The sequence below is a fragment of the Pongo pygmaeus genome, chromosome 2, assembly GCF_028885625.2.
Source record: "Pongo pygmaeus isolate AG05252 chromosome 2, NHGRI_mPonPyg2-v2.0_pri, whole genome shotgun sequence".
Taxonomy (NCBI): Eukaryota; Metazoa; Chordata; class Mammalia; order Primates; family Hominidae; genus Pongo; species Pongo pygmaeus.
Genome location: NC_085930.1, coordinates 200,513,628 through 200,538,860, shown reverse-complemented (window position 1 = coordinate 200,538,860; position 25,233 = coordinate 200,513,628). Strand labels below are relative to the sequence as shown.

At 34.8% G+C, this 25,233-nt stretch overlaps 1 protein-coding gene across 1 annotated transcript in view; it reads left to right on the top strand.

The window, feature by feature from the left end:
• Positions 1 to 4,066: 4,066 nt before the first annotated feature.
• The window catches only part of UTS2B (urotensin 2B), a 35,372-nt gene continuing 14,205 nt past the window's right edge, over positions 4,067 to 25,233 (top strand). The window contains exons 1-5 of the mRNA XM_054480873.1: positions 4,067 to 4,169; positions 17,444 to 17,566; positions 21,533 to 21,631; positions 22,852 to 22,889; positions 24,347 to 24,440. Of these exons, the coding sequence (XP_054336848.1) occupies positions 4,067 to 4,169; positions 17,444 to 17,566; positions 21,533 to 21,631; positions 22,852 to 22,889; positions 24,347 to 24,440 (457 nt within the window). The remainder of the gene's footprint in view (positions 4,170 to 17,443; positions 17,567 to 21,532; positions 21,632 to 22,851; positions 22,890 to 24,346; positions 24,441 to 25,233) is intronic.

The following is a 25,233-nucleotide window of genomic DNA, read 5'->3' as shown; positions in this document are numbered from 1 at the left end:
GTATCTACAATTCTGGTGTTTGGAGGATGGTGGCCTTCTTCTCCCAGCTCCATTAGGCAATGCCCCAGTGGGGACTCTGTGTGGGGGCTCCACCCCCACACTTCTCCTGTGCACTGCTTTAGTAGAGGTTCTCCATGAGGGCTCAGCTACTGCAGCAGGCTTTTGCCTGGACATCCAGGCTTTGCCGTACATCTTCTAAAATCTAGGTGGAGGCTCTCAAGCCCCAACTCTTGCACTCTGTGCACCCACAGGTTTAACACCACATGGAAGCTGCCAAGGCTTATGGCTTGCACCCCCTGAAGCAGCAGCCTGAGCTGTATCTGGGGCCCTTTTAGACGTGGCTGGAGCTGGAGCAACTGAGCTGTGAAGAGCAGTGTCCTGAGGCTGCATAGGGTATTGGGGCCCTTGCCCTGGCCCACAAGACCATCCTTCCGTCCTAGGCCTCTGGGCATATGATGGGAGGTACTGCCCCTAAAGGTCTCTGAAATGCCTTGGAGGCCTTTTTCTTACTGTCCTGGCTATTAGCATTTGCCTACCTTTTATTTATGCAAATTCCTGTAACTGCCTTAAAATTCTACCCAGAAAATGGAGTTTTCTTTTCTACTATATGGCTGAGCTGCAAATTTTCCAAACTTTTATGCTGTGCTTCCCTTTTAAATGTAAGTTCAAATTTCAGGTCATTTCTTTGCTCCTGCATATGAGCACATTTTGTTGTTAGAAGCAGCTGGGCTACATCTTGGATGCTTTACTGCTTAGAAATTTCTTCTGCCACCCTAAATCATCACTATCAATTTCTAAGTTCCACAGATCCCTAGAGCAGGGGCATAATGCATTCAATCTCTTTGTTAACAAATAACAAAAGTGACCTTTGCTCCAGTTCCAAATAAGTTCCTCATTTCCTTCTGAGACCCCCTTTATCCTGGAGTTCACTGTCGATATCATTATCAAGATTTTGGTTATTACCATTCAACAAGTCTCTATGAAGTGCCAAGTTTTCCCTCATCTTCGTATCTTCTGAGCCCTCCACACTCTTCCAACCTCTTGTTACCCAGTTTCAAAGCTGCTTCCACATTTTCAGGTATCTTTATAACAGTGCTCCACTCCTTGTTACCAATTTTCTGTATTAGTCCATTCTCACGGTGCTATAAAGAAATACCTGAGACAGGGTAATTTATAGAGAAATGAGGTTTAACTGGCTCACAGTTCTGCAGGCTATACAGAAAGCATAATGGCTCTGGGGAGGCCTCGGGAAACACAATCATTCCTGAAGGCAAAGGGAAAGCAGGCACATCTTACATGGCCAGAGCAGGTGGAAGAGAGAGAATGGTGAGGTGCCACATACTTTTAAACAACCAGATCTCATGAGAAATCACTCACTGTCATGAGAACAGCAAGGAAGAAATCTACCCCATGATCCAAACACCTCCCACCAGAACCCACTTCCAATATTGGGGATTACAATTTGACATAAAATTTGGGTGGGGGCAAAAATCCAAACTGTATCTCCAAGTTAAAGCAGTGACTTTTTTTTTTTGGAATTCAATGTATACATTTTTCACAAGGTTATTGTGGGTCTATTATTGTGCTGGGTACGACATTGGGTGTTAAATGTATAAGAATCTTGGCTTACCTTTTTTCCCTAAAAAATAAAAAGATGAATATACATGTTACAAGTAGACAACAGTTGATGATAAGAAAGGGTTCATCAAAATATTGCCATGGAATGTTCAAAGGGAAAGGATCTCAGATGTAATTGGCCTAAACATCTTACATGTTAGAGACAGAAGCCCAGCGCTTGGAATTCTCAATGTTATATGACAGAAGTAGAAAGTGTTATTTATTTTCTAAAGTAGGTGACCAAGAACACTTAACTTGTTGAATGACAATGTAAATACTTATTTAAGTGCATTATCACAATAAATAAGGTTTTTTAAAAATTAATTTGCTTAGTAAATAGAGATTATTTAAGTTAGGATAATCGATGATAAAATAATTATCCACTTTAACACTATGTGCCAGGTGTAATGCTAAATATTTTATTATCTATTTTCTCCTTTAATCCACACCACAGGCTAGAAGTTGTGTAGTGCAATGAAAAATGAGGCATTACTATCCTTGTCCTCAAGCTACCCAGAATTTAGAGGGAGACCCAGACTTTGACTTAATTACTAACGAATATATTGCAACAGGTAAAATAACACATTATATTATGCTACAAGAATATGAAAGAAGAGGCAATTAATTTTGTCCTAAAAAGAGAATTGAGCAATTATTTTTGGAAAATATGACCTTGGATCTCAGATCTTTAAAATAATGAGTTTTCCAGGTAGGCTAAATGAAGTATAAAGATCTTCTAGACAAGGGGAACTGTGTGAACAAAGAAATGGTCTCTTGAAAGCATTCTCCTCTCTCCACTGACCAGTGAGGAAAGGTCTAAACCAGCTATCAGGGTAAAAGAAAAGAAAAAGCTGAAATGAGTGTGAGAGAAGAGCAGATGAGACTCAAGAAATTAGTTCCTAATAAGAATAAAGTTAGGAAAGTGGCCAAGGACAGAAGTATTAATATTACTCTATGAGTCAGATACCTCTCAGGGACAAAACTTTTAGGATAATCCACAGTCCAAATCCAAAAGGCACACACAAGGAGAAAAGACACAGAAGTTATAGGAAGCCTCTTCATTTGAAGAGATTCTCATTTAAAGAAAAGGTTTTTTTTTTCTTTCTCATGTTGACGTTGTTTCCCAAGCGCAATAAGCATCATTACACTTTATTGCCTGTTCTATGAATGCATTGAGGTGTTCATCTGTTTTTAGTTAATTTGCCTATCAAATAACCACAGTCATGTTTGATTCCTCTCTACCTCACTTCCTTAATGCCAGTTATTTCCTCCATTTAGGAGAAAAACAGCTAAATATGCAAGCCTTGGATTTCTCTTGCTATCTTTTCCTCTAGGCAATGAGATTCTGGATTTGAAATTCCCAGCCCTGCCTAATTTTGGAGACACTCAGCCTCCCACTTTCCTTAAGAAAGACCTATTTTGTGTGTAAAATAATCAGACTTCCCTCCAGCAGGTGAGGTTTGAAATAGTTTTATACGGAGAGACATGGAAGCACAAACAGAACCACAAGTGTTCTCTTACTCTATTTCTTTATTCATTTGTTTAATTATTAGATATTTCTGGGCAAACAATTATGGGCCAGGAATTGTGGTTACTGGAGATAGTAACCATATGTTCACAGTCATGAGCAAGGTAAATATACACAGTGGCATATTGAAGCTTATAGTGCAATGGAGAGAGACACTGTACAAAAACGTAGAGTAATTGATTTACGGTTGAGATATGAGCTGTTCAGGAAATGTACACAGTGGAGTGAAAGGCTCTGACAGGATGACCCGCTTAATCTGGAGAAATCAGGGGAGATTTTGTAGCGGAAGCAACAACTTTAATTGAGGCTTAAAATGGAGTGTGTGTGTGTGTGTGTGTGTGTGTAAGTTGGGGAAGGGGAGTATGCCTCCCTGCAGGTGCAAAGTCCTTGTGGCAGAAAGTTGCTTGACAGTTTTGAAGAACTGAAAGAAGGGTATTTGTGGTTGAATTGTGAAAAGGGGAAGACAGATATAGATGAGATTGAGAGGTAAGTGAAGGCGGGTAATGTAGGACTTTCTAGATCATGTTATGACTCGCAATATTTATCTATGGGTAATGGAAAACAGTTGAAGGATTTTAAACAGTAGTATTACAGACTGATAATTGCATTTCCAAAAGATTACTCTAACAGCTTTGTGGAGAATGAAGGGGAGAAACAGTGAATATGAGAAGACTTCTTATTGAGGGTATTTCAGCAGTGCAGGTGTTTAAGATGATGCTTTCTTGATCTAGGGAGCAGGTAAGATAGAAGGAGTGAAAGGTTTGAGAAATATTTAAGAGACTTAATTGATGACTTTGTGATTGATTGGAAAAGAAGAGGCAACAGAGAAGAAAGAGTTTCTTGAATGAATTGCTGGGTAAATGGTCAAGCCATTTTCTAAGATAGTGAATACTGAAAAATAAATGATATATGAGGGTAAAGATGAGTAGTTCAGTTTGTGACATGGTTGAGAAGCTCCTAAGAAAGCCAGATGGGAAAGTGTCTTTGGATGCGCAGGTGTGGTACAAAGGAGGTGGGGAAAGAGGTATAACTTTTGGAGTCACTCACATGTAGAAAGTAATTAAACCCATGTGTCTACTAGGAATATATCACAGCATGATAATAAAATAAAATCTAGAATCAAACCCTGAGAAAGTTCATCTTTTAAAGGTCAGAGAAAGAGGAAATGCTAAAAGAAACTAAAAAAGAACAACCAGCAAAGTAGGAGAAAACAAGAAAACTAGGGAGTTTTCCAAGGAGCAGGTTGTTGTCAGCAATGGAGACACTGCAAAGATACCCAGGAAAATGAGGACAGACAAGTGTTTATTGGATTTAGCAGCAATAAGACTTTTAGAAAGGGCTATTTTAGTATTTCAGTGAAGGGAAAGATGAGAGTGAGATTCAAACGGATTGAAGAGTAAATATGTGAAAAGTATTAGAGGCAGAAAATTATTTTAGGAAGTTTGGCCTGAATGGGATGGAAAGACTAGACATAGTAGGCAGAAGATTATGAGTGTCCTAATAAAATTTATTTGGTGTTTTGTTTTGTTTTAAGATGGAAGACAAAAGGTTTGTTGTTGTTTAAGATGGAGTCTTACTCTGTCACCCAGGCTGGAGTGCAGTGGCACAATCTCAGCTCACTGCTGCAAGCTCCATCTCCCAGGTTCAAGCGATTCTTGTGCCTCAGCCTCCTGAGTAGCTGGGACTACAGGCACCTGCCAACATGCCCGGCTAATGTTTTTGTATTTTTAGTAGAGATGGGGTTTTACCATGTTGTTCAGGCTGGTCTCCAACTCCTGGCTTTAGGTGATCCACCAGCCTCTGCCTCCCGAAGTGCTAGGATTACAGAAATGAGCCACCATGCCCGGTCAAGATTTTTTTTTTAATGATACTTGGGAAAATTATGTAGAGAGAGAGATTAAAGATGCAAGCTATAAAAGGAATTGATAATATAAAAGCTCCAGAGAAGATTGGAAGAATACATATAAGAGACCCTGATCCTTGATAGGATGGACCTTTTCTAGAACTACCATCACCCTGGAAGCTGAAGAAAGTAAGTGAGAACATGGACATTTATCGTAGCTCATAGCTCCTGTTGGCCAAGGAGTCCACCCTTTAAATGGAGTCACAAATCATTTTCTTGACGGTGTTTTTCTCTGGTTTCAATTCTGAGAGTCTGGTTTCCTGCTGCTTACAACATGCTTAGGCTTAGAGAGTTTTTTTTCTTACAAAGGCAGTGCTAATTTAAATTTGCATCTTCTAATAGACCCTGGAGTTTGAATCCAGTTTTTGCTCTCTTCCTATTACCAGGGCCTTTATATTTCAGTTGAATCCTTGCTCAGTGGTTTCCCCTTAGGTAACGATTCTAAATAATGTTTTATTTTCCATAATGTGATACAAGGGTAGAACGGTATGTCTAATCCTTGACTTGAAATCCTCAGGCTGGACCAAAATCCCCTACTCACTTTGTTTGTTTGTTTTTGTTTTTTTGAGACGGAGTTTCGTTCTTGTTGCCCAGGCTGGAGTGCAATGGCACGATCTTGGCTCACCGCAACCTCTGCTTCCCAGGTTCAAGTGATTCTCCTGCCTCAGCCACCCAAGTAGCTGGGATTACAGGCGTGTGTCACCATGCCCGGCTAATTTTGTATTTTTAGTAGAGACAGGGTTTCTCCATGTTGGTCAGGCTGGTCTTGAACTCCTGACCTCAGGAGATCCGCCCCCACCTCGGCCTCTCAAAGTGCTGGGATTACAGGTGTGAGCCACTGTGCCAGGCCCTCACTTCTACTTAGGCATCTTCCATGTTCTCAACCACTATTGAAGATACTGCTTGAAAATAGACTAAACTTCCACATTACAGCGTGTTTGTGTTTGAAAATTCCTGCCTCTATGCTCATCCACTAGATCAAAGCCCCTTCTGTATGAAATGTCTGTATATCTCATGGCTCTTCTTAATAAAGATAAGACAGAATATTTACAGATTTAAAAAATATAATCACATTTCAAGTTTGGGGATATTGCTGCCAACCTTACAGAGACAAAATAGTTACAAAGGAATATTATGAATAATTGAATGCCAACAATTAGAAACCTATATGGAATGGATAAATTCTTAGAAAGACACAAATTAGCAAATCCAAATAAAGAAGAAATAGAATTGATCTATGGAAGTAAAAAGGTTGAATCAGTATTTCAAGATAACTTCCCACAATAAAACAACAGATGAATTCACTATTGAATTCACCAAATGTTTAAGGAAGAATTAACACCAATCCTTTACAAACTCTTCAAAAACTTAAAAGAGAAGAGACCATTTTCAATTCGTTCTACAAGGCCAGTATTGCCCTGATATCAAAACTGGACAATGACACATAAAATAAAACTACAGAGCATCTCTTATAAATATAGATGCAAAAATTCCTAATAAAATACTAGTAAACAGTCCAGCAACATATAAAAAGTAACACACAACATCACCAAATAAGATTTACCCCTGGAATACAAGGTTTATTTAACAAACAAAAATTAATCAATGTTATACACCATATTAACAGAATAAAGGATGAGAACTTTATTCTTTTTTTTTTAAGACGAAGTCTTTCTCTGTTGCCCAGGCTGGAGCGCAGTGCGTGATCTCTGCTCACCGCACTTTCTGCCTCCTGGGGGAGTTTTATTCTATAGTCATCTCAATGGAGGGGAAAAGGCATTTGACAAAATGTAATACCATTTCATAATAAAAACACTCAACAAACTAGAAGCTGAAGGGAACTTCCTCAATCTGGTAAAGGGCAGCTACAAAAAAATCCAGAATTAACATCATCCTTAACAGTAAAAGTTGAAAGCTTTACCCTCTAAGCTCAAGAAAAAGACAAAGAGGTCCACTTTCACCACTTTTATTCAACATTGTACTGGAGGTTCTAACCAGGACAGTTAGGTAGGAAAAAGAAATAAAAGATACCCAAATTGAAAAGGAAAGAGTAAAACTGTCTCTATTTGTTGACATGATCTTCTACGTACAAAATCCTAAGGAATCTATGAACAAATAAACATATTAGAGCTAATAAAAGGGTTCAGCAAGATTGCAAAATATAAGATCAATATGCAAAAATCAATTATACTTTCATGTCTTAGCAAAGAACAATGCAAAAAATAAAATTAAGAAAGTAATTCCACTTGAAATAGCATCAAAAAGATAAAATATTTTGGAGTAAATTGAACCAAAGAAACGTAAGACTTGTTCACTGAAAATTACAAAACAACATTGAAAGAAATTAAAGACCTAATTAATTATAAAGGTATTCTGTGTTCACAGATCCAGGCATAACATTTTTAAGATGGAAAAATTCTCCAAATTAATTCACAAATTTAGTGCAACCTCTACCAAAATCTTAGCTTCGCTCCTGCAACCTCTCTTTTTTTTTTTTTTTTTTTTCAGAAATTGACAAGCTGATCCTACAATGTATATGGCAATGCAAGGGATACAGAGAAATCAAAACAGCTTTTCACAAAAGACCATTAGAAGTCTCACACTTTCCAATTTCAAGGCTTACTACAAAGCTACATTAATAAACAATATTTTACTTGTATAAGAATGGACAAATTGGTCAATGGAATAAAATTTATAGTTCACAAATAAAACCATACATCTACGAGAAGCTACCAAGACCATTCATGGGGGAAAGAATTATCTTCTAAACAAATGTAGTGAGACATCTAGATATCCACATGTGAAAATAAATAAATAAATAAAGGTGAAACCCAACCTCACACCATATATAAAACTTTACTCAAAGTAGATCAGGCCGGGCGTGGTGGCTCACGCCTGTAATCCCAGCACTTTGAGAGGCCGAGGTGGGTGGATCACGAGGCCATGAGATGGAGGCCATCCTGGTGAACATGGTGAAACCTCGTCTCTACTAAAAATACAAAAAATTGGCTGGGTGTCGTGGTGGGCGCCTGTAGTGCCAGCTACTCAGGAGGCTGAGGCAGGAGAATGGCATGAACCCAGGAGGTGGAGCTTGCAGGGAGCTGAGATGGTGCCACTGCACTCCAGCCTGGGTGACAGAGCCAGACTCTGTCTCAAAAAAAAAAAAAGAAAGTAGATCAAAGACCTACATTTTAGAGTTTCACTATAGAACTCTTAGATAATAATATAGGCATAAATCTTTGTGACTTTCAAGTAGGTAATAGTTTCTTAGGTATAGTACTTAAAAACAAGAAACACAAGAAAAAATAGATACATTGGACTTTTTTCAAATAAAACCCTTTGTTCTTCAAAAGACATGATCAAGAAAGTGAAAATACCCTCAGATTGTGAAAAAATGTTTTCAAATTATGTATCTGATAAGGAACTAGAATCCAGAATACAATAAACTCTTACAACTTAACAATAAAAATACTCAATTTTTAAAAAGGGCCAAGTATTTGAACAGATGTTTCTACTTTATTTCAACAAATTCAGGCCATTGTTAACTCTTAAATGAAAAAAAGAACTCCAAGCACCGTCTTGTCAGGATGTCAGAAACTCTACTTTTGCTTCCTTCCTTCCGCTTTTTTTTTCATTTAACTACACGTAAGGAATTCTACCAAGAATTAATAGTCAGAGAGAAGTAAAAATAAAATTGTTCAATTTTCTTACTACAGAAAAAGTAATAAGGCCAAGAGCTTACTGGAGTCTGAAAGTAATTATTCAAATCAGTTTGAGTCACCACACAAACACTTATCTGTGCGTTTCTTGTCACTCAACATGAGAAATAGTCAGATGCAAGTGAATCTTAAAGCTATCTGTTCCCTGGAAATTATAACTTGATGACGCCTTCATTGACAAAATGGAAATGCCATTTATATCCTGCCATTGATACATAGACTAAGTTATTAAAGTATTGCTATTGAAAATACAAAGTTAAAGTGTTTCTAAGTTTTCTTTAAAATGGGGGTCTCTGTTATTGGACCAATCATTTTCTATCTCTGTGTTTCCCCAATTGTGATATGTGGGCAAGAGATCATGTGGGTTAAGCATGTAGCTCTGCGTTGGGTAGATCTGGGTTTCACTTTTGGTTCCAAAACTGTCTTCTTTTACTGTAAAAGGTGAAAAATTATAGTTGTTATACAATTGTTGAGGGATTGCTATGGAAATTAAATGAGGTACCATTTGTGAGGTGCTTAGTACAGGGCCTGGCATGTGATGATTGCTCAATAAATGGCAACAATAATATTGCTATATACTATAAATGTGTATAACAAGAACTCCTCAAACAAATATTCTAACTTCATTTATCCATCCAATACAATCAATAGTAAACATCTGCTTTTATTTGAATGATTTGGTTATGCACTCATGACAAGAATTTAGTATTTTATTAAGGAGAGAGAGAGATAAAAGATTTAATCAAAGATCTTTGCAGACTTTCCCCCAAAGTGGATGGAAATGGTCATGAAACAGGGACTTCTTTGTCTATTTCTCTTTTTAAAAATCAATTCATTAAAAATTTGACAAAATTCTATACATCTATTGTGTACAACATGATGTATTGAAATATATATACATTATGTTATGACTAAATTGAAGAAATTAGCATATGATTCCCTCACATACAACATTTTTGTGTGGTGAGAACACTTAAAATTTACTTCTTTAGTGATTTTCAACAATAAAATACATTGCTATTAATGATAGTCACTAGGCTGTACAGATTTCTGAAACTTAACTTCTGCTATCTAACTGATATTTTGTGTCTTTTAAACATCTCTTTCACATTCTCCCTTCCCCACAACCCAAGCTCCTGGTAACTACCATTCTCCTCTCTGCTTCTAATAGTTCACATTTTCTTAGATTCCACATAAAAGTGAAATTATGACAAAACTATTTGTCTTTCTGTGTCTGTCTTATTTTATTGAACATAATATCCTTCAAGTTTATCTATTTTATCACAAATGAGAGGATTTTCTTCTTTTAAATGACTGAAGACATTTCAATTGTGCATATATACCACATTTTCTTTACATTTTCATCCCATCGTAGACATAGCTTGATTCAATATCACGGCCATTGGGAATAATGCCGCGATGAATATGTTAGAGCACTGAACATATTAATTTCATTTGTTTTTTATTTATTTATTTATTTATTTATTTATTTATTTATTTATTTTTTGAGATGGAGTCTCGCTCTGTTGCCCAGGCTGGAGTGCAGTGGCGCAATCTCCGCTCACTGCAAGCTCTGTCTCCCAGGTTTATGCTATTCTCCTGCCTCAGCCTCCTGAGTAGCTGGGCCTACAGGCACCTGCCACCACGCCTGGCTAATTTTTTATATTTTTAGTAGAGATGGGGTTTCACCATGTTAGCCAGGATGTTCTCAATCTCCTGACTTCGTGATCCACCCACCTTGGCCTCCCAAAGTGCTGGGATTACAGGCGTGAGTCACTGCGCCTGGCTGATTTCTTTTAGATATATAAACAGTAGTGGGAATGCTGGATCATCTGGTAGTTCTATTTTTAATTTTTTGAGGACCCTCCATAAGGTCTTTTGCTTATTTTAAAGCTGGGCTGTTTTCTTGATATTGATTTGTTTGAGTTTCTTAGATATTTTGGATACTAACTTCTGTGCAAAAACTGTTCAGTTTGATGTAATCTTATTTGTCTGTTTTTGCTTTTGTTGCTGGTGCTTTGGAATCGTATCTCAAAAAATCATTGCTCAAATCAATGTCACGAAGCTTTTCAGCTGTGTATTTTTACAAGAGTTTTATAGAATCCAGTCTTAAGTCTTTAATCTACTTTGAGTTGATTTTTGCATATAGTGTGGGATAAAGTAGTAAATAGTGATATACAGCTTCAATGCAATCTCTCTTAAAAATTCCAATAAAATTTTGTACAGAAATAGAAAAAAGTAGTTTTTTTTTTTTTTTTACAGTAGCTTTACAGTATCAGGCCTTAAGTCTTTAATCTACTTTGAGTTGATTTTTGCATATAGTGTGGAATAAGGGTCTATTTCTATTCTTCTGAATGTGAATATTCAGTTTTTTTGACACCACTTATTGAAAAGACTCTCCTTTCCCTGTGGTGTGTTCTTGGCATCTTTGTTGAAAATCAATTGATCTTAAATGGGATTTACTTCTGGGATTTCTATACTATTCCATTTGTCTATTTATCTGTTTTTATGCCAGTGGCATGCTCTTTTGATGATAGTATTGTAGTATATTGTAGTAATGTAGTATATGTGATGCCTCCAGCATTTTTCTGCTCAAAATTGCTTTGGCTATTTGGGATCTTCTGTAGTTCCATACAAATTTTAAGATTGCTTTTATTTCTATTTCTGTACAAAATGTTATTGGAATTTTAAAAGAGATTGCGGTGAAGCTATACATCACTTTTGGTAGTATGTACATTTTAACAATATCAATTATTCTAATTCATGAAAGCAGGCTATCTTTCCATTTGTTTGTGTCTTTCATCAATGTTTTGTTGTTGTCAGTATACAGGTCTTTTACCTTATTTGATAAATGTATTCCTAATAATTTTTTGAGGGGATATCCATTGCAAATGACATTCTTGATTTCATTTTTGGGTAGGTCATTGTCAGTATATACAGAGGCCAGTGATTTTTGAATGTAGATTTTGTATCCTGCAACTTTAATGAACTCATATAGTATTTCTAAATTACTGGGTGGAATCTTTAGGGTTTTCTATATACATGATTAAGCCATCTGCGACAGGGGCAATTTAACTTCTTCCTTTCCTATATGGATGCCTTTCCTTTCTTTCTTTTTTTCTAATTGTTCTGGATACCTTTTCTTTCTTTTTTTCTGATTGTTTTGGCTAGGACTTTGAGTATAATGTTGCATAGTAATGGTGAGAGTGGGCATACTTATTTTGTTTCTGATGCTAGAAGGAAAGGTTTCAACTTTTTACCTTTGAATATAATGTTAGCTATGGGTTTTTCATATATGGGCTTTATTGTGCCGAGGTACATTCATTCCATACTTAATATGTTGAAAGTTTTCATCATATAGATTTTATCATGTTTTTTCTGCCTCTGTTGAAATTTTTGTATAGTTTTGTTCTTTGTTCGATTAATTCAGTGGATCACATTTATTCATTTGTGTGTGTAAAACATCCTTGTATCCCTAGCATAAATCACACTTGATCACAGTGAATGAGCATTTTAACGTGTTGTTGATCTTGGTGTGTTAGTATTTTGCTGAGGATTTTTGTGTCAATGTTTGTTAGGGATATTGGCTTGTAGCTTCTTTCCTTGTAATGTCTTTATCTGGCTTTGGTGTCAGAGTAATCCTGGCCTCATAAGTTTGGAAGTATTATTTCTTCTTAAATTTTTTGGAAGAGTGTGATGATGATTTGTATTAGTTATTTAAATGTTTGGTTGAATTCAGCAATGAAGCTATCAGATTTTTTTCTGGGCTTTTCTTTGATGGGAGACTTTTTATTACCAATCCAGTCTCTTTACTCACTACTGGTCTATGCAGATTTTCTATTTCCTCATGATTCAGTCTTGGTAGGTTGTTTGAATTTAGGAATTTATCCATTTTTTTGAAGATATTCAATTTGTTGACATACAGTTGCTTGTAGTGGTCTCATGATCAATTGTATTTCTGTGGTATCAATTATTTTTTTCTATTACATTCTTCCTGATTTTATTTGTCTTCTCACTTTTTATCTTAGTCAAGCTAACATTTTGTGGATTTTTCTTATCTTTTCAAAAAACAAGTCCTATTTACTTTGCTCTTTTCTATTATTCTTCTAGTCTCTATTTCATTTATTTCTGCTCTGATCTTTATTATTTCCTTCCCCTCACTAACTTTGGGCTTAGTCTGCATTTGTTTTCCCAGTTTCTTGAGATGTAATAGGTGTTTATTTGGGATCTTTTCTTTTTTTTTAATATAGGCATTTATTGGTACAGACTTTCCCCTTATAACTACTTTTGCTGTATCCCATACATTTTGGTACATTGTGTGTCCATTTTCATTTGTCTCCAGATAGTCTTATATTTCCCTTTTAATTTCTACTTTGGTCTATTAGCTGTTTAGAAAACATATTGTTTAATTTCCATGTATTTGTGAATTTTCTGAAATTCCTTATTATTGATTTCTAGTGTCATACCATTGCAGTTGGAGAAGATATAAGATATGACTTCATTCTTCTTAAATTTGTTAATTGTGGTCTAATACATGACATATCCTGGAGAATATTTGGTAGGCACCTGAGAAGAATGTGTATTCTGGTGTTGGATGAAATGTCGTATATATGTTTGTTAGTTTCATGTGGTTTAAAGTTTCATTTAAGTCTCATGCTTCCCTGTTGATTTTCTGTCTGTACGATCTGTTCATTGTTGAAAATGGGGTATTGAAATCATCTACTATTATTGTATTATAGCTGATCTCTCTCTTCAGATTTATTAATATTTGCTTTACATAATTAGCTGCTCTAATATTCGGTACAGACGTATTTAAAATTGTTATATCCTTTTGATGAATTGACCCCTTTATCATTACATAGTGACCTTCTTTGTCTCGTTTTACAGTTTTTGTCTTGAAGTCTATTTCATCTGATATAAGCTTAACTATCCCATTTATTTTGTTATTCATTTGCATGGAATATCTTTTTCCATCCTTTCACTTTCTTTTTTCTTTTTTAGATAGAGTATCACTCTGTCATCAGGCTGGAGTGCAGTGGCGTGATCTCGGCTCACTGCAACCTCTGTCTCCCGGGTTCAATTGATTCCCCTGCCTCAGCCTCCTGAGTAGCTGGGACTGTAGGCACACACCACCACGCCCAGCTAATTTTTGTTTTTTGGTAGAGACAGGGTTTCACCATGTTGGCCAGGATGGTCTCGATCTCCTGTCCTTGTGATCCACCCACCTCGGTCTCCCAAAGTGCTGAGATTACAGGTGTAAGCCACCGAGCCGGGCGCACTTTCAACTTATGTATATTTTTAAAAGTGAAATGAGTCTCTTGTAGACAGCATATAGTTGGGTATTGTTTTTATTCATCTATGTCTTTTGATTGGAGAATTTAATGCATTTATACTCAAGGTAATTATAGGTAAAAAATTACTAGTGCCATTTTGTTAATTGTTTTTTGGTTGTTTTGTATATCCTTTCTTTGCTGCTGCTTCTCTTGCTGTCTCCCTTTGTGATTAAAATTTATCTCTAGTGGTATGCTTTGATTACATATTTTTCTGTCTTTTGGTATCTACCATAGGTTTTTGCTTTGTGCTTACCATGAAGCTAAAATAAAGTATCTTATTATAACATACTATCCTAAGCTGATAGCAACTTAACATTGATCACGTAAAATAACTCTACACTTTTACTTAACCTCCTCATATTTTCTGTTTTTGATGTCACAATTTACATAATTTTATATTGTGTATTCCTTAGCAAATTATTGTAGCTTATAAATCTAAAGCACTATTTTTAACAGTGTTGTCTTTTAACTTTTGTACTAAAGATATTAGTGACTTACATACCACCATTACAATATTAGAGCATCTGAAGTTGACTGTGTACTTACTTCTACCAGTGAGTTTTATACATTCATGCTTTCAAATTACTAATTAGCACTCAGTTCTTTCAGCACGAAGAGCTCCCTTTAGCATTTCTTGTAAGACTGGTGTGGTGGTGATGAATTCCTTCAGCTTTTGCTTGTCTGGGAAAGTCTTTATCTCTCCTTCATTTTGGAAGGACAGCTAGGGACTTATTTTTCATCACTTTGCCAATATTACCTAAAATATGGCAGAAAAAATATTTTGGAAATTATATCAGATTTCTTAAAACTTTGTGGAAAAAAGATGTGAAACAAAATTATAAATATGCACTCCTGGCCTCGTGATCTGCCCACCTCAGCCTCCCAAAAAGTTGGAATTACAGGCGTGAGCCACGGTGCCTGGCCCTGATTATTCATTTTGGGGCCAGGTGCAGTGGCTCACACCTGTAATCTCAGCTCTTTGGGAGGCTGAGGCGAGTGGATCATAAGGTCAGGAGTTCGAGACCAGCGTGACCAACATGGTGAAACCCCATCTCTACTAAAAACACAAAAATTAGCCAGACATGGTGGTGCTAGCTTGTAATCCCAGCTACTCAAGAGGCTGAGGCAGGGGAATCGATTGAACCTGGGAGGTGGAGGTTGCAGTGAACCACGATCATGCCACTGTACTCCAGCCTGGGCGACAGAGAGAGACTCCATCTTAAAAAAAGGAAAAGAAAAGAATAATCAGTATTCAACCTTATCAAAAGACAGTTAAATTATTTTACCACTTTCAGGAAAATTTATTGCCCATGAGAATTGGAGTTCCTCTTGCAGTTTACATCAACACTTTTTAAAAAATAGAATAAACTTATTTATACTTAATTTTTAAAATTAAGGCAATAAAAGCTGAATATGTCTTTAATACAGTGCATATCTAAATTTCCAATTTCATTGGAAACCTATTTTCAGGTTTTTATTTTGAATTATTGATTAGCTTTATTATTTTATATCTCATTTTTTAAGTATATGACTTGTCATTATACAATCTTTCATCATATTTATATATTCTCCCTACATCACATGACATTAACTTCCTATTTTCCATCTTGATATAATGTTTTAAAAATAGAGCTTAGAAAGCTAATTTAAATAACTTATTAAATAAATAAGGACATATCATCAAGGTATATCTGAATGACAGAGGTTTTGAAATGCTATGGAAGAATAAGTTTTTAGGATCTAGGTTCATCATTGTTCATGGTTGAATTCTTAAACTTAAGAAAGTAAGACACAAAGAGTTGCAATTATTCTTTCAGCTCATATAGCTTTATAACTGGATATAAAGTTTAAGGGGGTTATATTTTTGCCTTTCAATTAGTAGAAATTTTGGTTATTATTTAGTCACACATCAAACATGTTTTCACTCATTTTTCCCGCAAACCACTATGATACTTGCACATAGGGACAGAAATGACTATGACTGTAACTGCTCTCAAAGTATTTACAATTTGATAGTGGAGGCAGACACACAAATACATAACTAATGAAAGGAGAAATGAATTTTGAACTATAGTAGGTATACAAACAAAATGTTGTGGCAGTCCAAAGGAGAAAAAAAAAGTTATGACTCAAAGTAGAAAAAAGATCCAAAAGTCTAAACAGTTCTGGTGGCATTTGATCAATAGCTTCAGGAATCAGTAGGTAAAATGGCAGGTTGTAGAATAAAGGATTCTAGGCAACCATGTCAGCAACTCTCTGAAGTGCAGAAAGTGCAGGATATATTCATGAATTAGTAGTCTAATGTGGCTGGTACACAAAAATATATAGTGAAAAATGAAACTGTAAAGGAAAAACAAGCCTGAATATCGAACTAAGTAATTTAGATTTTATTCAGGAACTTTATTAAAGCAACAGGTTAGTAAAAAGATTAGTCATTCTCCTTAGTTAATACCATCATGTGCTGCAGTGTATGCACTGGAACGGAGTCAATTTTAGAGTGGATACATCCGAAGTCTTTTGGGACAAGTAAATGCCAAGACCAGAGGTCATTATACTATAGCATCCCTGGAGCCATAAAATTGAAATTGGAGATATACTGAAAGACTTTGACTTAAAAAGAAAACCAGCACAATTAAAGCAAGTATTAAGGAGAGTAACTGATGGGACATTTGCCAGCTTTGAATTAAATTCAGCCTTAATTTTTAAAAGTGCTGCTTGAAACAAAATGAAGCCATCCTTTTCTAATATAGTGAGAGAGTAATGTGATCCCATTATGATTCATTTCAAATTTAAGCTTTTCTCTAGTTTATTCAGTTGGTTAAGAACAAAGTGATGTTGCAAAAAACATCACTGTCAGGAAGACTACCACCTAGCTCAAAAGTAGTCAAATGAAAGACATTGTTCCCCTTTTCACCTGCCCGCTATGCTCTCAGCTTTAGTATTAATAAGATTTGAGGTTAATTAATCCTGGAATCAGGAAATTAAACCATAAATTATGAAAATCCAACAGTTTTTTTATTTCAAGATTTTGCTTCATGCTTGTGCATCTATTTGAATGTGTGGGCATGCATAGGAATATCTGCTTTTAGTGAAATGGGCGGTTATGAGATGTATTGATTGGGTTCTTCCTGCCATTGACTCTGTAACAAATCTGTCACTTCTTCAAGTAGTGAATCATGTTGACAGGGTGCATTGCATTTTATAGGTTTCTTTTCTTTCTTTCTTTTTCCTTCATCTAGATCATTCGTAACTGAGGCACACTTGTCTTTTGCAACTAAGCTCTACTGAATTTCAAAGCTATAGAAATATCCATCTTGACCTGGAAAGTCTGTTTCTTTGCTAGTCCAGAAGATTTTTTTTAACATAAACAAGATCCTCTCAAGCACTCTTTGCTTTGGACTCCTAACTTTGTTATCCGTGTTGATTTTTTTACATTCTGTGCATGGACGACCATATCTTACTGAAGGTACGTGCATATCAATTTAAAATCCTACAGGTGGGTAAGTAATTCTTCTATTTCTATTTGAACAAATTTGATTTTTCTGCCATTGTTGAAATAATGTTTTAAGGAATAAATATTAGTTAATAGCCAAATCTCCCTTAAGTAGTTGCTGGTCAGAATTAAATGTCATCTTCAATGCTGTTCTTTTCAAGTAGATTAATTTTACCCAAATTAATTTTACCCAATATTGCACTAAATTCACTTCAACTATACTTTATTTTTTTTTTTAAATATTGGGGCACTTGTTTCTCATTTATAGTCCATGACCAAAGATTGGGAATGTATAAATAGTAATGCATCCTTCATGTTTCAAAACTCTATCTTGGGGAAAGGAAAAGGAGATTTTCATCTTACAAGACTATTAGTAAGTTCTTTATGAAAATAGAGTACAGCAATGAAAAACACATCAAGACAGAAACTTGTATTTGCAGAGATTTGAGGAAAATAAAGCGTTGGGGGAAATCATAGCAGTTTCAGGAGGGCAATGCTAACACATACATCACACATTGTTTATCACATTTCCAACGTGCTTAGGATACTTCTGTTAAATGAAATAATTCCATCTATGACAGCTAGAAAATATACAGCATGACAAAATTAGTGAAAGTAAGTTTCTGCTCTTATAATATTATAATTTACATAATTTTTATTTAAAATTTTTGGTGCTTCTACAGAAAAAGTAGCTCTTAAACTGAGAATTCGTAGAGCGAGATTTAGTGATGATTTATCAGGCAAACAACTTAGCCTCATTGAAACTTTAATACATTTCTTTATGTTTCCAAAATAGTGACTTGAAGTGATGTTCTCTAATACCTTTTCCAGCCTGAAATTCTTGCTGTTTCTCTCCTCTAACTCACTTGTCAGGAAGTCAGCTTACTTTCCTCTCAGCTTATTTAAGGGGAACCCAGACAGAATGTAATACATTTTGTTTACATGACATTACATTGAGAAAAGGGATCCAATCTCCAGTTTCTGATTCTAATTCCATTTTACTAGACCTTGTTACCTCAATCAATAAAAAGTAGAGTAGTTCTGTTGGCAGAGGAAATAAAATTGCATAATCCCTTATTATTTATTTATGAGGACTTTTCCCATTGAAAAACAAGTAGTCTCAGAGACCTAAATACAAGCCTGGGAATCAAAGATTCTGGATTTTATCCATGACACTCACATTTTATCTTTGGCCAGCCACCATCATTACATTTGGTAGGTCTACATTGCTCTTTCTATGAAATATTGAGATTTCCAATGTTTCTAACATAATGTAAATATGAGAGGAAAAATGTGATTATTTGCTGAAGACTTTGCAAAATTAGGATTAGGTAACTGTAACTTCTAATTTCATGTGTATATGAAATAGAGAAAAATCTGCCTCTAAAGCATTTGCTAGATTACAGTTAAATAACACCTCTGACCTCAGAATGCCGCACAGTGATATGCATATATCACTGACAGCACAGTGGAACCATTTCTCTCAGAGACCTCTTTGATCTCAGTTTTATTATATGTAAATAAGGAAGATTAAATTATTAGTAAGGTTATTTTCTATCTAGATAGTCCAAGATTAGAGTGAGCTCTTCTCCATGTATACATTTTTTATATCCACTATTTGACTTCTTTTAGTCTTCTGATATAATTTTAAAATAAGCATTTATCTGCTGACACAGACTACAAAGTTGGGGTTATCAGCTTTTTTCTGTGTGTTAGAACTCTCTAAGACAAATGGCACAGTCCTCCCAACTTCCATCTGGTGGGGACCATATAAAAGCGTGCCTGAGGGAATGAGCTGAAATTGGGCAAACTGCCTAACACAAAGGAGGAAGAACGAGTATCATGACCAAGAAGATTATGGGAAATTTATTTTTGTGAATATAATCGTTTTGGGAGTTTCCAGATTTCTTTCTGGTAAAATTCCTTGTCTCTGTGCAGTGAAAACCTTCCCATGTAGATGGAAAGCAAAGAGACAACTAAATTTCTTCAGATTCAGTGTCTCAAGTAGCAGTGAATCAACATTTTCTGTGTAATATTTGCAAAAACACTCTCTCATATTGGAGCAGCTTTGCCATCTTTTGTGTCAAATGTGTCTACACTCAGATATTTTATATTCAAATATTTCCTTTATTAATATTAACTCTGTTCAAAGATAGAAACATTAAAAATATATATTTTTTTCTTTTAAAGCTCTATCTGTTTTAAAACTAAGTATGAAAACAAGAAACAAAAGACTTATTTTCTATTGCTTTTTTTTTAGCCAATATCTTACTTTAGAAATCAACTTTTTAAAATTCCTTGAGAAAAGTTTTTCTTCAGAGACTCCCATTAAAAGAGGTTTTTTTCTTAAGAGATAGTGATAAGGAATTTCTGAGGACAAAGAGTTATGGAGGTATAATTATCGGAAGCAAAACTAATAAAGAAAGGCAAATCTATCAGTTTTGTTTTTTGAAAAATGTTTCACTTAACTCTGCAGACGAATGGATTGTGAATGAAGGGGAAAAAAGCTTTAGATCCATACTCTTCTAGTTACATTACTCTTAGTCATATACATTTTCTAAATTGAAGGTAATGAATCTGTTTCTCTTACCATAGTTGTCTTTCTGAAACAAGTAATTATTATCTGGCTCTGAAATATCTCTTCTTTTTTTCAATGGAAACATTTTAAAGATTGCAATTTAACATTTTTAATGAATGATTAAAATAAAAATTACATTATTTCATAATAATGTTTTTCTTTCAAACTAAACTATCTCTGAGAGTCTTTGTATAATTGATGCTGAGCAAAATTTGATATTCTGTTGGTATTTTAAATACTCAAAAGAAAATTTTACCGGTAATTTTTATGTTCATGAAGCAAAGAAAATTGAAGAAATGAGCAACACTTAAATATCTTTGGTTAATGTAGAAAACTGTGATCCTGTCACCTGCCCCAAATTATTCATTTTCTTCTTTTAATTAGCCATTTAATTGTTTGAATTTATCAACTAACATTTTGTAGAGACAGGAAAGACAGGTAATTTTAAGAAATAGTCCAGTCAACTTATAAGACATTTCTCTAGCTGAAACCACAGTACTCACTCCTAAACTTAAATCTCATTAATATTGCTTCTACTCACACTCTAACAGTTAATACAAAGAGGCAGGGAGAAGAAAAGATGATCTTACAGAAATTATGTGATAAAGGTTTAATTTTTCAGACCATCTCACTAAAGTTCATTGTAATATACTAATTATTATTTCAATTGAATTATTTGTCAATGGATATTTTGTTGAATCTTCATGTTTTATAGCTTGCTAGAAGTCTCTTGTCTCAATTTCTACTCCGGAATGAAGATAATTACAGTACTGAGACATTTAGGGACCTGAGGAATGAATGGCTGTGAGGTAAATTGACATAGATGAAAAGATGTTAATACGGAAGAGGTAGACACCATCCTAGCTTTGTCACAATCTTCCTTGGATGCTTTGAAGGAAATTCCCAGAACACAAACTGGCTTATATATATAAATGTGTATATAAATGTGTATATCAAATAAAATCACAAAATAGAATGTTATATTTTTATTTGAAAACTACTTTTAGTCTATACTTATGTTAAATAAAATAGTAGAAAATTCCAGAAACACAGATTAAAAAGAAGAAAGTAAAATTCATCTCCAATCTTCTACTCAGAAGTAATCACAAGTAAAACTTTAGGGTGCAACCTCCAGGTATATGCATATATTCTCTCTCTTTCTGTGTCTGTCTGTCTTTGACTGTCCATATTCAATTAATATATATTCAATAATTTTTTAAATGACCCATCCCTTTGGACTATACACTCTCTCTACATTTCTTTTGTTGTTAAATATAGAAATTGATAGTAGCCTGTAAGACCAATTTAATTAGAAATATTTTCGGTGACAAATTGAAAATGGTGGTTTTTGATCATTACAGGAAATGAAATATTTCCAGATAAAAAATATACAAATCGTGAGGAACTATTGCTGGCTCTACTGAATAAAAATTTTGATTTCCAAAGACCTTTTAATACTGGTGAGTTAAGGATAAAGTCAAGCTCTATTTCTTAAAAAATAACAATCTATTTTGTCTTGAGACTTGCTTTTTCTTAATGTTAATTTATATTAAATGAAATAATTACTCTTTTAAATGCTACACTAAAGATTTAAGTTACTTTTTTGTTTTATATTTATGTTAAATCCATGGAGTTATTAACAAATATTAAAAGCCTATTTTGGTCAATTTGAGGGTCCTAATGAGATTGGTAAACATATAGTAAAAAAAAATGGTTACCTTTATTCATATTTTCTTCTCATCTATGCAGTTCTCCACTAGTACCACTAGTATTTCCTTTTATTAAATGTTTCAAAAGTATTATAGGTTTCTTCTAGAAATTTCACAAATTAACTGCAGCTTTGTTGTAGTTAATTTAGCATTATTTTAATCAAATTCTTTCAATTTTAAGAAATGGTTGGAGTACAGATGATGAATGAAAAATTTAGACTACCCCAATTGAGATTATTTTTATTTGAAGAACAGGAGAATCTGACTTACAAATATCCATGAGATTGTCCTCCAAGAAATGACTGAGATTTTTTCAGAAATTTAACAAGTCTAGCTTAAGAGAAAATGTGACAACATGATACTGTGCTACTCTCCCATACAACATCTGAAGTAATCTAAAAATGTCTGTATTCATAGAACAAAATGCTGGTTAAAAGAATAACTTAATAAATACTTTTAAAATTCAGGGTTTTTAAACTAAAAATAATATATTCTTATTGAAAAATAAGTGAAATTTATAAAAACAAAAAATTTGTACCCAAATTTTAAAACCTGGAGCAAGTTAGCCTTAGTATTTTGGAGAATTTTCTCCTTGATTGAATTATACATAGAATACATGGCTTGCTTCCCCCACCCCACAACCCCATTTAATGTTGTTTTATGAGAATTTCCACATGCCAGCAAAAATAGTTTATTTCTAAATAATAGGTCATGCTAGAACTATGGTCTACTTTAGAAAAACTTTGTGCTAATTGTTGAAAATTACATATTTCAGATGACATAAGTGATTGCATTTCAATACTATGGGCATTGGAAATATACTGGAGGTTTTATATTAGGAATGGATGGGTGATGTCAAATCATATGAAAAAGACCTATGCTTTCTATGTAAGATCTTAAATGTGTGTACTGAAGCAAATTAAATATTACTTGCAATGTACGTTTTTTCATGTGACAAATGTGTCTTGCAGACCTAGCATTGCCTAACAAACTGGAAGAACTTAACCAGGTGAGAATGTGCAATACTTAAATGAGCAGTTTTAATAACAATTTTAAGGAAATTTCTTCTTGACACAATGTTTTTTAAAATAAATTATTAATACTACAATGTAAAATTTTTATTCCTGCTAAACAAAGGGTGAAGCTATTTTGTAGAAAAAGAAAAATCAAGTTATACTAACACAAAACAAAACAAAACTATGGCTGAAGTGATCATTCTTTATAATGTCTAGAAATCTGGATTCTAATTTTAGCTTTGCAATTACCAAACTGTGAAACCTGGGGCAAACAAATTCTCTAGACTGAAATCTCCTCATCTGTAGATTGGGAGGCTGTAAATAGATGGATGTTATTGTTTTTAAACAGTGGTAATCTTTTTTCCCCCAAATGTTATGTTTTCCCAGCAAATGAAACATATAAAAGTCAAGCTGTTTGGCTTGAAGCAGCTGGTGTGAAGAGCCTGAAGTGCTGCCTTCTTGACGGGGACCCGTAGTAACACCCTTTTCTCCATGCAATTCCATTTTTCTGCAAACTGGCCCTTTGGGAGAGAGAATTATTCTCATGATTCTCTTCTGAGTAGCACCAACATGGAGATAAACAGTGGTCCAGGCTGAACCCTACTTTTGTAGTTAGTTCTTTAGGGCCTAAGGCAATTAGTAACCTTACTAAAATTAAAAATTAAAATAAGTTGAATTCTGGATGGAAACCTTAGGGCCTCAAAATACTTTTTCCTTCCAGCTAGAAAAGACAAAAAATTCAGGAAACCCAAGCATTGACATAATAATTTGTAGCTCCTTGAAAAGACCTGCTCATTATAGGTGACACAAAAGAAGTCCAAGTACACAGGCTGTATTTACATGTTCCCCATTAACACCCAGAGGTGACTTCCTTTGCCCAAAACCTGTTTCTTTCTGATCTTTTGTTGAGTCATGTACCTTTCCTAGTCAGCCCCTAAATGCATGCTCCCTGTTTTTCTTCTCTCTTTTTTGTTTTTTTCTTCCTTTGTTTCTATTTCCTCCTTTTTCTCTCTTCCTTTCTTTCATCCATTTTCTCTCTTTTTTTTCTTTCTTTTATCTTTCCTCTTCAACAGAGAACAGCATGGTTTTTTTTTGTTTTTTGTTTTTTGTTTTTTTTTTCAGATGGAGTCTCGCTCTGTTGCCGTGGCAGTACAGTGGTGCAATCTTGGCTCACTGCAACCTCCACCTCCTGGGTTCACGCCATTCTCCTGCCTTAGTCTCCCGAGTAGCTGGGACTGCAGGTGCCTGCTACCACGCCCAGCTAATTTTTTGTAGTTTTAGTAGAGGCAGAGTTTCACTGTGTTAGCCAGGATGGTCTTGATCGCCTGACCTCGTGACCTACCTGCCTCGGCCTCCCAAAGTGCTGGGATTATAGGCATAAGCCACCACGCCCGGTCGACAGCATGGTTTTATAGAAGACCAATTAATTGTCATTTTACAATTTTATCAGCTGGAAAAGCTAAAAGAACAGCTAGTGGAGGAGAGGGATTCTGAGACGTCCTATGCTGTAGATGGTCTATTCTCTTCTCAACCTAGCAAACGAGGTAAGCTTTTATTTCAAGGTTTTAAGATTGACTTCCAAAAGATTATTTTTGCAGTTATTTCTGAGAGGAAGAAGATTCAGTTGGCATTTCTTAATCTTATGGTGGTGATCAGTATAAAGGCTCATATTAAAAAAATATATTCCAATGAAAGTGTTACCATATAAATGTATTTGAGCTTTCTGGTATTTACAACAGGGAGCAAGTTCACACTTCTCAGGTTTAAATAAAACAGGTCCTTATTGTATAAACTCTGGCTTACTCTTGCTATTTTGGCTTAAACACTGAAGCAGCAAAGACCACAAATAGAAATAATCCATTTTAAGTCAATTGAAAATTTCATAGAATCTATTCTGACATAAGGGGAAACTTCATTGCTATAACATTTGTTCCAAGGTCCGATTCATAGCATTTAAGTTTAGAAAGATTACTTTTTTGGATTATGCTTTTGGATAATTTTTCCTAGGAAATTATTCTTTCTTACTGACTTTGTTTTTATTTTTGAAAAAAATGTATTACTGTTTCTTTGTTCATGTAGTGATGAGAGATTTCCTAAGGCATATTTATTTTTACTTGTCCTCTATACCAGATTTGTCTTTCACTTCTGTAAAATCATATTTTAACAATATTATTGAGGGAAGAAGATGAACCAGTGTTAAGCTCTAAACATATACCAGACATTTTATATTTTAATGTCTCAAAATATAGTCATTAAGCATTCAGACTCTAGAGCTAGACTGCCTGGGTTCAAATTTTAACTTTGACTACCTACGCAACCTTGGACAATTATCTAATT